General features: G+C 37.0%; 1 protein-coding gene across 4 annotated transcripts; it reads right to left on the bottom strand.

The window, feature by feature from the left end:
* Window positions 1-4639: 4639 nt before the first annotated feature.
* On the bottom strand, window positions 4640-14007 carry LOC120261194 (protein argonaute PNH1-like). Of its 4 annotated transcripts, XM_039268974.1 has the most exons (24): window positions 13630-14007; window positions 13456-13536; window positions 11399-11871; window positions 11091-11299; window positions 10826-10972; window positions 10598-10731; window positions 10361-10470; window positions 10108-10214; window positions 9200-9338; window positions 9002-9118; window positions 8087-8194; window positions 7904-7975; window positions 7662-7784; window positions 7396-7555; window positions 7159-7280; window positions 6855-6992; window positions 6622-6764; window positions 6214-6276; window positions 6091-6154; window positions 5871-6006; window positions 5672-5745; window positions 5485-5579; window positions 5367-5398; window positions 4640-5145 (listed from the first exon to the last, which is right to left on the bottom strand). In XM_039268974.1, exons 3-24 carry the CDS (start codon window positions 11828-11830, stop codon window positions 4976-4978), a joined length of 2895 nt encoding a protein of 964 aa, XP_039124908.1. In that variant the 5' UTR covers window positions 11831-11871; window positions 13456-13536; window positions 13630-14007; the 3' UTR covers window positions 4640-4975. The 4 variants fall into 4 exon arrangements, with proteins under 4 accessions (XP_039124908.1, XP_039124912.1, XP_039124909.1 ...); XM_039268978.1 differs by lacking the exons at window positions 13456-13536; window positions 13630-14007 and adding an exon at window positions 12627-12753; XM_039268975.1 differs by lacking the exons at window positions 13456-13536; window positions 13630-14007 and adding an exon at window positions 12183-12293.
* Window positions 14008-14218: the final 211 nt, after the last annotated feature.

The following is a 14218-nucleotide window of genomic DNA, read 5'->3' as shown; positions in this document are numbered from 1 at the left end:
TCTTCTCTCCACAAAACTCAGAGCAAAAAGAAAGTACCTACACAAACTCCAGAAGCACCAGCCTTCTTTAACCCCTTCTTCTCCACAATGAAACTAGGACCGATGAAGAAACTGGATGATAAACAAACTCAAAGATCCTTGGACTCCTTCTCCAACAGTCATGGTGAGCCCTCATTGGGATCTAAACGGGCCCCAGGGGGGAATGGAGACGGAGGGAGTGGGAGGTGTAGGCAGAGGCAAGGTCGCAGTCACTGGAGTCGTAGACGGAGGTGAGGTCGTGGTCACCGGAGGCATGGTGGCCAATCCTTATCCCTTTCCCTTGTCAGAATCGCAGATCCCAGCCGAAAATAAAGGAAAATTATATTGGTCCCCACCCCTTTGTAAAATTCCTATGGAATCATATGACTCCATAGAAATTTTAACATGTGAAAAGAATATTCAATCACCCATTCTTATGATTTCCTACATAATACTAAATTCCATAGGAACTACCACCATTCCTATGGAACTTTAGTAGTACCCAAACAAGCCCTAAATTTGGGGAGTATTTTTTTACATCGATTTTTATTTCATATTTTTACAAATATTTTTAAAATTTGAATAGTTTTTTTTTAAAAAAAATGTTTATATATATATATACACACACATTGAATTTGGTCTCTAAAATATGTTAATCATACTTTACTTATTGGTTTTTAGAGGGTTTCAATTTGAGCTCTAAACGAGCAGAGCCTTTAAGAAGACCACAATATTAATCTTGTTTTTTGTGACAACATTTAGTACACACTAAATAGTTAAATTTTTTATGAGAAAAAATGTGATAAAAAAAATAAAATAATTGGTGGCAAAGAATACTTTCGTCACAACAAATGAAAATATTATTGACTGACAATTACAAAAAGATTATGACACTATTAGTATATTAATAGTGATAACGTAATTATGAGAGATCCTAAATAGTCACAATTATAATATTTTAGTGACAAAAAAATCATCATAATTAACTTAAAAGATAGTGTTAATTAATTTTCTTATCATAAAAAACTTCATATTTGTGACAAAATGATAGATAGTTACAAAAAAGATGGTTACTAAATGTCTTAATTCTTATAGTACAAACATAATCTATTTGGTTTATTAAAAACATGATACCTTGAGATTGGGATGTTATTCTTGCCACTTTAGGCCGTATGGGTTTTCTTAACATTTGGATTTCTTGGATTAAAGGTTGCCTTGATTCTAGTTTCCTTTTCTTTTCTGATAAATGCAAACCTTCTCATTGGATTAAACCTTCTAGAGGTGTTAGACAAGGAGACCACCCTTTCTCCTTATCCTTTTATTCTTGTCTCCCAAAATTTATCCAACATGCTTAATTATGCTCGCAATCTAAACTTAATTCCGGGTTGGTGTCCTACTATGAGAAATGATTTCAATCATCTTATGTATGCTGATGATTTAATCATTATTACCAATACCACTCGAAGAGCTGCCAAAAATGTTAAAATGTGTTTGAATATTAATACCTCTTTGACTAGCCAGACTCCAAATCTTTCTAAATCCAACTTATTTGTTCCTCATTGGTTTAATAAAAGGGTTGCCAATAGTATTCAGGTGATTTTGAACATTTCCATATACTTTTGTTTATTTGGGTTTTCCTCATTTCTTACAAGCCGTTGGCAGTGGCTTGTTTTCAGTCCATGATGGATAAAGTGAATAGGGTTACGGGTGGTTGGAAGAAATCTACGTTGTCCAAGCGTGGAAAGTTAATTTAATTAATAGCATTCGTATGGCTTTGTGAGTCTATTATCTTTTACTTTACCCTATCCCTGATAGTATCCTTGATAGGATTTCTAGATGTGCTAGAAAACTCTTTTAGGGTAACTGTGGCAAATAGTAGTGGCATCCCTCTTGTTAATTGGCATGACACTATGCTTGATAAAGCTGATGGGGGTGTCGAAATTAGGAATCTTCGATTAGCCAAACTTTCTATGATGGCCAAAAATGATTTTGAACTATTTAAATTGCACGCAAATCTTCTGGCGGATATTTCAATTGCTAAATATGGGATGTTGAGCGTTTGGTATTCCAATATCCCTACCAATGTTGCTTAGTTTTATAGGGGTATTTGCAAGGTTGCAATTGAAATCAGATCATGTCTTTGGATGCAATCTGTGAACCCTTCGATTGTTTCCTTTTTTATGATCCTTCATTTTCCGAAATCCCAATTGTGTTTAACCCAACCTTTCTTAATATGGACCTTTATTTTGAAAACTTCAATCTGAATGCCTACATTCAAAATGGTAATTGGTGCTCTAATGATCTGTTTGATATTTTTGGGCATAACTTTGATTCTCCTATCGTAAGTCATGGAACTATTGATCCTCAGGCTCCTAACCAATGGGTATGGTTTCCTGGGACTAAAAACAATTATATTATTATTGCTGTGTATTCTCATTTCAGTAGCACACATTCTCAAACTGACCATTGGATTGGATGGAGAAATCTTTGGAGGATTCATACTTTTCCCAGAGCTAAATTTTTTGTTTGGCTTCTGTTGCGCGACAAAGTCAAAACTTATGATTATCTCAATGCTATTAACGGGTCTTGTTGCTCCATGTGTATTTTGTGGGCTGGAAAATGAATCGACTGAGCACATATTTAATCTTTGCTCAAAGACTCAGTTACTTTGGAATTGAATTGCTAATCTCTTTGGCCAATCCTTGGTGTTCACAAACCATATTTCAGCTAGAAATTGGCTTGATTTGCATGATTCTAAGTCCTCTATTTTTAAAGCCTCCATAATTGTTGTTGTTATTTGGCTTATTTAAAAAGCCCGTTGCAATCAAATTTTTTCAGGAATCAACATCCCAATTTTTTTATTTTGGTTGCTTATGAGGTTATGGAGCATGTAAAGGAATATATAGATATGTGCCTTTGGCACAAATGGGAAGACAGTTTTACATTTTGAATAGGCTAACTCTGGAACTTATTGTATATACTCTGCAATAATTAGCTCTAATGGCTCTATGATATAGGTATTGGTGGACCGGTTTTGTATTTATGGATGCTAATTTTAATATTGCTCTTGAAGGATTTTGTCAAAGTGTTACATAACTCAAACTTAGATGCTGAAATAAAGGCTTTGAATGTAGCAATGCACTGTGCTCGGATGGAAAACTTTAACATTTCAAGGATTTTTACCAGCTCCTCAGACATCACCAAGGTGTTGGATGGTCGACCTTGTATGATTAAATGGTTGGCGCATGGTGCCATCACTAATCTTCGCCAGCTGCTTTTGCCTTGGAAAAACTACACTGTCACGCATATTGCGCGGAATTGGAATCGTCTTGCTGGATCTATTGTTTTTCATGGAATTAATTCGGTTCCCAATTTCCTTGTTTCACAAAGGTTTAGCGGATCTATAGTTTTTCATGGAATTAATTCGGTTCCAATTTCCTTGTTTCACAAAGGTTTAGAAAAGCCGAGATGGCTCATAAAGGCTGTTGATGAAGCGGGTTTTAATTTATAGTCGATTTCCCTGTTTTTAGCTATTGTTAGCTTGTTGTTTTTTTATTTTGGTAATATGATGTCATTTTTATTCTCTAGCATGTATACTTTCATATTGTTCTAATAAATAGCTACTGTTAAAACAAAAACAAAAACAAAAACAAAGTTTTCTACACCCCCTACTTATACCTTATCTTTTTAGCTGCCTCTCGGCAAAATCCCAATTACAAAATTATAAAAACTAATTTACCTACGACCTATAAAAAAATGTGAGCACAATACCATAATGACATCTTTTTATATCACAGAGAGAGAATCAAAGGAATAATCATAATAATAAAGGAAGAAAAAGAAATTTGAACCTTATTTAATACGATTATATTAACTAGTTTCTCTTTCAATTATATCTTTACAGTTTTGCAACCCAATTCCTTATTAAATTACACAAATCCGTGGAGTTTTATAACTTTAATTCTTTATTAAATACAAATCTGTGGAGCTTTATAACTTTAATTCTAATTAATTTTAATCACAGTTCAGTGTGAGAAAAAAACTTAACTAGATCAACGAGGTGGTTTTCTTTTAAAAACCCCAATATTATAAAATTAAACTCCTTAGAGACGTGTGACTTGAAAAATTAGGAAACTCATAAAAAAACACGTGACTTGAAAATTAAAACACTCATTAAAAACACAAAATTATTCGAACCAACAAAATAATTCCCCTTTGAGTTTATAATAAAATATTATTTTACAATGAGATTATTAACATGATATGCTCGTTTGAAATACAAATATTAATAGATTTTCTTTTGAATTTAAATAACATGTCTGAAAAAAAAAAACTCTATTATTCATAATTATATTTTGACCACTAATGGAAAACGCCCTGCATGTTTTTGGTCATTAGGATTGAACTCTAGCTGTGTCGGTGCATAATATTGCCATACAACAAAGAATGAGATTGATTGAAACACCTCCTGACCATCCAGACATGATTAGCATTCATACCAACCTTTGAAACTTTGGATAAAGAATTAAAAACACAATCAAATTGAGCTCTTTCTGAGAAGCATCCAAAACCTTGTTTTTGCACCTTATATAAATGCTATTTGGTTGTTGGGAAGGTTAACTTCAAAGAAAATGGCATATCATGATAATGGATTTATCCAAGAAACCAAAATATTTACATGGATAACTAACTAGCTACTACCTTCATATAAGTTGTGTTCAGAATGAACAGAGATTGAAACATCAGAATGATGCACATGAAACACATTCCTAAAACTCACTAGTATACATACACAACCTCAACTATGCATTTCCTCAAACAAGCCCAAAAAAGGCTCAATGTGGGAACTGCATGTTTTCAAAACACCTTCCTTCCTTCCTTCCTTCCTTACTTCCATCCCTTTCCCTTCTCTCTACAGTATGATACAACCCTTGATTTATGTCATGTTTTTCATTTCTCAACAGTAAAACATCACCTTCTTCACCTTCTCCTTGAGTGCTGGCAAAGGCTTCACGGAACACCCATTGATTGTTCGAGTGGTCTTCGATGTCGGGGTTTCGGCTATCTCAGGCTGCATGTAGAACCGGGCTCGGAATGCAGCTAGATGTGCATAGTAAGCAGGTGGCACTGTTCAAGGCCAAACACGAAATGAATGTCAGAATCAATAGTCTTAACTTGATTAACTGAGTCTTGGCTCTTGAACTAATAAATCAGTCCTATACTTAATTCATTCATCATTAATAAATATTTTATGAGAAAAACAAAGAATTGTAGCAAGATCAGATGGTTATGAAACAGTGATAATGTGCAATTGATGATGTCCAAATGTAAAGAGCACTAGTACCTACCAACAGAAACAGACCGAGTGCACCGAGCATACCTGAAAACAGTACATCCATATAATTAATAACTGAACATAACATGAACATATTAAATCAATGAATTTGTGAGTGATAACTTTATTACGTATAACACAAATTGTTCGTCAGTGTCTGCATTTCATCAGCAGTGAAATTGTTTTCATCCCATAAAACATGGTAATGGGCTGGCCTACTTGTTCCCTAGAAGAAACCAAGCAACACATGGTTGACAAAATCAGTATTGGAGATCCAAATTGTCTTCAAAACCAACAAAATGGATAATTACTACTTGCCTGAATTCCAGCATGACTGCAAAGGTAAAAGTCAAATTCAGTCGGATGACAAATCTTGGAATCCACCACTGTACCTGCAAATATTAATCTCTTTCAGATTTTTATTATCCAATGAATCAAAACCTGAAGATGATGAGTACAATAAGGTATTGAGCATCATAGTGTGACTCTACATTTGGCTACATCTACAAACAATTACCAGGTAGAATATTTCCGCTCCTGTCAGTGCTACTTCGATCTTTGTGGTTGTTAGCAAAAAGCCTTGTATGATGGCGCTTCTGAACAACCACAAAAGTCACGGGAGGTTGGTAATTTGGCTCTAATGATGCACATGCCTGCACAATATAGGGAATAAAAAATTACTGTCAGATGATTACAAAAATAGAGAGGATTAAAAAAAAAAATTGGCAAATGGCAACCTTTCGAATGGCATCTAACTCATATAGCAGGACTTGATAGAATTGACCTTCACTAACACCATCCCTGTACAAAGATTCAATTAAAAACCACATTTGGAAAACAAATTGTTGCAGCTACGCTACCTGTAAAAGATTATTCTTTGTGGCTTTTGTCCAGTTGCCTTCTGAAATGATAGGAGAAGCTCTCTGGAAAGTAGTTCAAGACTTGAGATGAGAACAGCAAAATTTGAAATAATAAATAAAATAACACATTCGCCCCTGTACACACAATATAGGGCGAACAATAAAATAGCAAGGCACCAAAGACAGGACATAGTCCAAACTTTAAGCTAGTGATTAGACATAGCACTAACAGAATGTAAGTTCTCAAGGATAAAGTGACAGTGAGGAATATTCTAAAAAATACAAGTCAAGAATAAGTTAGATTTCATGACATGTGGAGTCATAGTTGACAATTTGATGGCAACAGAAGACCAGTTGATCATCATTCAACAACTAACCAGAGTTGATAACATCCATGATGGTACAAACCTGATCATGCCTCCACTGACCACTCCCCTCTGAGGATCATGCCATGTCTTGAACAGGTCTTGAATAAGTTCTTGCCGATGAGCCTGTGCACACACCAATCCCGCATATTTTGTGACTTCAGGCCAATCTTGGGAAGCAACGACCTATAATAGGGGAAAAAAGGCATTCAATGGCAGTGCAATAACAAAACAATCAATCAAAGATTAAATAAACTAATGAATTGTTTTACTTACAGCAGCAATTGAAGGACTAGAGTCCTCCCCCTTTTCTGGATGAGTTACATCTGCACCAAATATTATGGTTGGTTTGTCACTGACCAATGGAATTCTTCTACTAATAGCATCTAGAAGTACAGCATTTCTTCCTCCCATCTGTACAAATTATAGAAATTAAAAAAAAGGGGCGAGTAAATAGATTGAATATACAAATAAAACAAAATTCTCTAGAGAAAGATGACAAAAAAGAAATTCAACAAGAACATATGACTACATAAGAGAACTACATTGTATTGCCATCCCATAACACCAAAAATATTACCTTGACATTGATTTTAAGTGACACATTTGCCAAATACTGTTTGCTTATCTTGAAAACATGCTTTGTTAGGCAGCATTGAGATATTAATCCCAAATCAGTTTCACAGATTCGTTTAAGATCACCTGTGTATGATATTCAGGTCACAACAGAATCTCATGAATCAATTGTCTAATGCATTGAGAATAAATCAAAGGAAACACCACCACATCTGTATTCAGAATCAGAATTCAGACACACCATATAAGGAACCATTGTTATCAGGAAGGATGGCTAATAGAAGCTCCAGCTCCTTCCCTCTGAGCTTGTGCATCGCTGCATTATAAACATGTTTAAGAGCCTTTTCTACTTGCTCTGGCCTGGTGGCATAAATAGGTATTACAGGTTCATGGTTGAACTCCTGCCATGAACCAATGAAACTCAATTAAATACGTTTGACAATATATTGACAAAAAAGTCGTGTAGAACAGGCCAAATATGTCTATTTTAAGCCTCCCCAAGTTTACCATTCCAGATATTTGGCACATCTGAGCAAGCTCCTGGCAAAACCCACGAGCAGTGGTTTCTTGCACGCTCCGCGAAAAGTTTATGCAAGCCCAGTTATTTACTTTGCATCCATTTATTACTTTCTGCAATGACAATAGTTTAGGGACATGAGATAAAGCTGCCATCAGGTGTCTTCTAGCAAGAAAAATAGATGCTTGCATGAAAGTATCAGCTTGAATCTGAAACCAAATGCAGCTTATACCTTGTTCATCATATTCCACTGGCCAACCTGAGGCAAACACTCCTTTTCTCTCCCAGTGTCATGATATTTAAGCTTAAAAACACAAATGGTAGAAACACATTTCAGCTAATGATGGTAATTTGGTGTGACAGAAAGCAGCCTTCGAACAAAAAAAAAGGATCGCATAATGAAACTCTTCATTACCCAGGGGGGTGGAAGCACACGAGCTTCAACTGATGTAAGCTTATCAGTAATGTTTATTCCGAACTCTTTTGCATAAGGGTCTTGATCATAACCATTTTGTTGAACTGTCTAAACAAGATAGATAAGTAACATGACAATTAGCACCTTGATGGAAACATTACACAAAACAGAACCCATCCAGATTGACATCAATATATTAGAAAGGCAAATCCTGAAAAGTCACTAAAGGACAAGATAAGTGCATGGCTTCTAGTGACCTAAAGCTGTAACAATAATGTGGGGTGATGTAGATGGCAGACCAATCATAAAGTCACATTCTCACAAAATTAGGCCTGTGCTCAATTATAACATAAGAAACTACTGTTTAAGAGGGAACCCAATTGTTCCCAAGATGGAAACATATAGGTCGCATTACCAGCTAGACAGATTTCAACAGATCATAACATGCATATCGAATACATAAACAGAAATAGTTGCTAACTTGCTTTAGCATACCCAGTAACCATGACAATCTAGTATAATGCCTATAGAAAGTCAGTTTCTTCTCATGCAAATGTTCTAGCATACATCTGAGTGGGGAATGTCCAACCCAAGCAGCAAGAAAGAACTTTTAGCCTCTCCACAATGGTTTAAAAGAGTCGATTACATATGCAATCCTACTTTTAATAAAGATATATAACTTTTTCAGAACTTGGAGCAAGATGAATCTCAAGTCCCAAAAGCATGTACGAGGTTAATGCAATACGAAAAATTATAACATGAGATACAGAAGAAAAGCACTCAAATTAAAAAGCTTTTCACAATAATCACATATGATATTATTTTCCACTACATATAAAAAAATTGTTGTTCTGCATATGTACTTTATAACACGGGAGATAATACGTTTTTGACTTAGGTACAATGGCATTGTACCTGCAAAATATCCATCTCCTGATCTCTGGGCCTCTGGCAAGTAACTTTAAGCAATGATGTGATTTGCTTTTCATTCAACCTTTTGGTATATCTCTGGCCCTCAACTATCTTGCATGCCTGAAAACAAACACGTATAAACATACTTGGAGAAACGTTGGGCAAGTTTGGTAAAAGCATCAGGAATTATAGAGCACTCACCTCCATTGGCAGATAATTTGCCTTCTTCTGGTTTCCTACCTGAAGGCAAGGAAGATGAGAATGCTGAATCGTAAACCCATACATCTCCTTGAAGTACTCAACCACTGATTTCATGTTCATTTGATCATCCACTGGGAAACTATAAAAAGTAAAGCTTCAGAAAAATTAGAGATAATAGTGAAGATACTTTAGGACAAGATAGCGACTATAATCAAAAAGCAACCAAGAAACGGACACTGAAAATATTATAGCCAGAGGCAATACAATTACAGGGAGAAGCAACCTTGAGCAAAATTGTTTAACCGCACAAAAGTAAAAAGGTGAGGTCAAAAACAACTAAGGTGAATGTTATTTTGCATTTTTTACATTATTTAAGATGAGAATTTTCAAATTTTCTTTCTATGTAACTCACTTATGAGGATCCTATACCCATTTCCAGTAATTTTGGTAAAGGTCAAATCTCTAGGAGTGAATATGCTTACACCTGTAAAGATATTCACTTAAAAAAATAAATATATGACTAACCATAAATTGATCTAGATAATAATTAAATATTGAATGTCCACTTAGGACAAAGTCCTAATGGAGTTGCTTGGTTGATGTAGATAATAATTAAATATTGGATGCTCACTGAGGACACGGTCTTAATCAATGGTGATGCTTGATTTGGCGGCTGGACAAAAACATCGTGCAAGACACTTCTCATAAACTATACATTGTTAAGTGACTGATTTTCTGCTAATTTATGTTATCTACGAGTGCTGTCGGGTAACGATTCCTTCTATGATTTTTTTTTGTTCGTGTGATATATGCCATAATATCACTATGAAAATACAAATTTGCAAATGAATTGGGAGTCAAACTTTGTCAGAAAAAACAAATGCAGGCAAAAAATGTTGAGATCATACATTAGCTCTCGAGTGGGTTGAGATGTCAACCCTGAAATCCGGTATTTTCGTCGTACACTTCCCCTGTGAGTTACTTCAACTTTAACACCTCTAAGAGCCTTTTTTATCTGTCCAGCTCACACAGGAACAAGAACAGTGCACTTCAGTATACAATGAATGCTTAAACATCATAAAGAAAATTCATAATAAGCATCCACACAGCACATTGTGTGAGTCAGGAAAGTAAGAGTTAGTTTGTCAGGTAAAAAATCACCTTAATCCGATTGGCATCAGATAATGGTCTGGATAATACATCTTTGCCAAGGATTTGGGCTACGAACTCAATCACAGGGAGTGGTTCTATGAAGGCAGTGGACGACATATCTGACAAAAAAATGTTAACAATGAGAAGTACTAACAAAACAAGAAGAAAGATCAGACGAAAACCTAGAATCTGAAATTTTATTGCATGATGCACAAGACACGTGATGAAAACTTGCCAATCCCATACCAATATTAAGAGAAAGACCCATCTGAGTAGGCCTGATGCTCTGATAGAAGCCACACCAGGACTGCAATCCATCACCAAGCCTTTGAGGCTTCCTGATATCAGCTGAATAGAAGGATCTCCCGATCGAAATATATCTAACAGTAATTCAGGTAAGAAAAATCATATAAAGAGTTAGGAGTCATCATCAACTACACAAACATGATCCTAATCCGAAACCAAAAATGGTACCTTTTGCTGGACAGCTCCCTTAAAACAATATCAAGAACCTGCAAGGTTTCTTGGGGAGCATCTGCTTGCTTTCCAGCTATAAATTGTCGCAAGTGATGAAGATCAGCACGGGCCACAAACTTGATTGCCACTCTATATTCCTTCTCCCTTCAGACATCAAACAAGTGCTTCAGTGCAATACCAACAAGCAGCAAACACCCGAGGAACAGTACAACAAGCTTAGACAGACCAAATATACAAAGAAAAAATTTTAAGACAATCAAACCTATTGACCCCAAGACCGTCATCTTCCTCGGTGATCTTCACAACAAACTCTTTTGAAGTAAAAGGGAGAACCCCAGCAGTATAAAGGCTCTTTCTCCCATCATAAGCAGGAAGCCTCATACCCAGCTCAGTCTCTCTATAAAGCCTCACCAACTCTGCCATGATAGCCCTGTTCATAGTCCTTGAAGCAACCTCTGGTGTTATTGTGACCTGTGAACAAAACCAGGTAATAAAAACACCATTTTGTTTTCCTTTTTTGCCAGTATTCCCACAAACAAAAAAAATTCACCTCTACCGACCAAAACTTACATCATAGTGGTTCAAGTCCTTGTCAGGAAGCTCAGCAAGGAAGTGATTTGCCTTCACAATGCACTTTGTGCCCACAACACCAAACCCAGGGCGACGCTGAAAGCCAATGCCTTTGGTGGAGACAGGAGGAGCAACAACATCCAAACCAATATGTTCAACATGAGACTGAGCCATAGTCTGAGCAGAAGAACCACCCTTTCCTTTCCCCCTGACCCTCCTCCTCCCTGCACCCTTCTTGGGCTCCTGCAATGGTGGCTCCTGGCACTCCAACTTCTGCTGGTTCACAGAACTTTGCAAGGGCTTCTTGGGGACGACAACAACACGCCTTTCCCCTCCACTGGGTTCCATCATCATCTGCCTAGCAGGCATATCAGCAGTGTAAGGCGAAGAACGCCCAAGGCAGCTCCTTTCCCTCTCAACTACTGCAAGCATTGCACAATGAGCAATACAAAGCTACTTCCACGCATTTATCCCTACACAAACAAAAAACCATCATTGTGGTGGTCTTGCAAGCTTTAAGAGCTGGCGCTAGCGGTACAAGAAAACATTGCAGAGATTTCAGAAAACAAGCATAAATTCAAACCAGACCAACAAAAACACCAGCGTTGCAGCAGCACCGCATTGATACCCACACAGTTGAAAACTTCAGACCATGTAAAGTGGTATATATGTTTGCAATAATGCCATGTATTCATTATTCATTAAACCCAATCTGGTCTTTATATATATTATTTTTATCTGCTGATCCTAAGAATAGAAAGAGCAAGTGGTGGAAGGGAGATACGTTGCAAGTAACGGCTGCCAAGAAGCTGCAGAAGAAGACAGAAGAGCATGATTACTTCCTGTCAATCACACTCTCCTTTGCATCAGCCACTTGGGGCCATGCCTTCTCCAACTCCTTAAACTGGCAATAACTCAATACCAACACAAAGGAAAAAAAAAACATATATATATATATATACATGTTTTTTTTTTTCTGATGTGGATTTCTTTGACTGGTCTAAGCATAAGACATGGGAGATAACACTATACAAAAGAACTAAAAATAAAAATAGCAAAACATATTAAAAAAAATAAAAAAATGATGCTTGGGGATGTGAGAAGAAGGGAAAGGGAATGATAGGGATGGGTGAGAGAGGAGGAGTTAAGAGAGTTGTTTGATGGGAAGGCACAGAGCAGCGGGCAGCAAGGACAAGGACACTCTTTCCTAAAAGCCCATGGGACAAACCGGAGCATTCAGCACGCAGGCACAGTGCTATGGAAGCGGGTTTAGTGCTGCGCGCAACCCACACACCACACCTCTAGTGCCATGCGCACGCCGCCCGTGAGTGCCCCCGCCCCCAACTGACATCTCATCTCTCTCTCTCTCTCTCTACATTTTTATCAATACATAAATAAATATATTAAAATGTATGATATTATTAGGTTTTGAAAAGGGAATGGATGAAGACTGAAGAGTGTTGTGTTGGGTCGTTTTCTGAATTACGGGGATTTGCAGACTTTGTTCAGACTGAGAAAGTGGGGGCTGGCTGAAGGAATATAATGGGCAGTCATTTCGAGGGGTTTATGAGGACATTTCGGGAAGAGTAGAAAGAAATCTGGAGTAGCTGCTCTTGCTGCTAATACCACTGATAGCTAGTGCGTTTGCCAGTTGGTGGGGGACAGTTGTGGGTCCCTCTATGGATGGGCTATATATATTTTACAGTTTTTTTTTATTTTATTTTTTTTATTTTTTCCAATTATAAAAGTTCCTGCTATTAATTATTATTATTTATTATTTCTTATTATAATTTAAGAGGTAAAAGTAGTGCTGCACGCTTGCGTGCAAGCACCACGCCTTACAACAACGTGTAATGGTTGAATTCGAGAGAGGGAGGGTATTCTCACCGTGAGGTGAAATTAACAGGGTCGTCATGAGGAAAACGACGAATGGACAAGCAAAACGAACACGAAGCGCAATCATGACACATGAGAATCTCGTGTTCATATGTATATATATATATAGAGATAGATATATGTATACATTTCTAAAAAAGAATTCAAAGTAGTAATAATACCGTGAACGCTGAAGTAACGTCTCAGTTCTTCACGCCTTCGACGTCGTCGCAGGCTTTGCTTAGAATTTCTTATTCGTCTCACTAAAAAAAGAATGATTAAAAATCACAACAAAGAGATCAACCCTAAGAAAGAAGAAGAAGAAGAAGAAGAAGAAGAAGGAGAAATGAACGAACCTGAAAACAACCTTCTTTTTAAGGTTAAGGAATGACAAAGAAAAAAAGGGAATAGAGATAGAGATAGAGATAGAGATAAAGAGAAGAAGAGTTGGGGGGTGAGAATGGGAGAAGATGATGGTGATGATGGGGGAATAGTATAGTAAGAGGGTAAGGAGGAATGGGGAGTGGTGTTATGGATATAAAAAAGTGAAGGAAAGCAACGCTTTCAGTGTGAGATTATGTGGATCTTTATGGGAGTCTCTCTTTCTCTTTCTCTCTTTCTCTCACACTAGAAAAAGCAAGAAAGAGAAAGTGGGGGAGGGCGTGAGGATCGATGGAGGAGAGAAAGCAGAGAATGTCTGTGGACTGTGGAGAAGAGAGAGAGAGAGAGAGAGAAAAACGAGGGCGGCGACCCAACGATGGTGCCTTGAAGCACGCTTCAAAGAAAGAGAGAAAGAGAGAGAGAGAGAGCAAGAATGGCAAAAAAGAGGGGTGGAAGGAGAGAAGTGTGGGTGGGGTTTGTGAAACAAAGCGAGAGAAAAGAAAAAGGAAGGTAGAATGGGCGTGATTATCGAGGTTTGCACGCGTGAAATGTGACCTGGTTGGG

Source organism: Dioscorea cayenensis, chromosome 5 (assembly GCF_009730915.1).
Source record: "Dioscorea cayenensis subsp. rotundata cultivar TDr96_F1 chromosome 5, TDr96_F1_v2_PseudoChromosome.rev07_lg8_w22 25.fasta, whole genome shotgun sequence".
Lineage (NCBI taxonomy): Eukaryota > Viridiplantae > Streptophyta > Magnoliopsida > Dioscoreales > Dioscoreaceae > Dioscorea > Dioscorea cayenensis.
The sequence above is the reverse complement of the archived record's forward strand: the minus strand, read 5'-3'. Positions and strand labels throughout refer to the sequence as shown.

Excerpts from the sequence above, each read along its gene's own strand:
- LOC120261194 (XM_039268974.1), bottom strand. The coding sequence starts at position 11,830 with ATGCTTGCAGTAGTTGAGAGGGAAAGGAGCTGCCTTGGGCGTTCTTCG. Across the intron at positions 10,215-10,360 it reads CTGATGCCAATCGGATTAAG|ATAAAAAAGGCTCTTAGAGG; the intron begins GTGATTTTTTAC and ends TGAGCTGGACAG. Across the intron at positions 6,155-6,213 it reads CAAAGAATAATCTTTTACAG|GGATGGTGTTAGTGAAGGTC; the intron begins GTAGCGTAGCTG and ends ATCTTTGTACAG.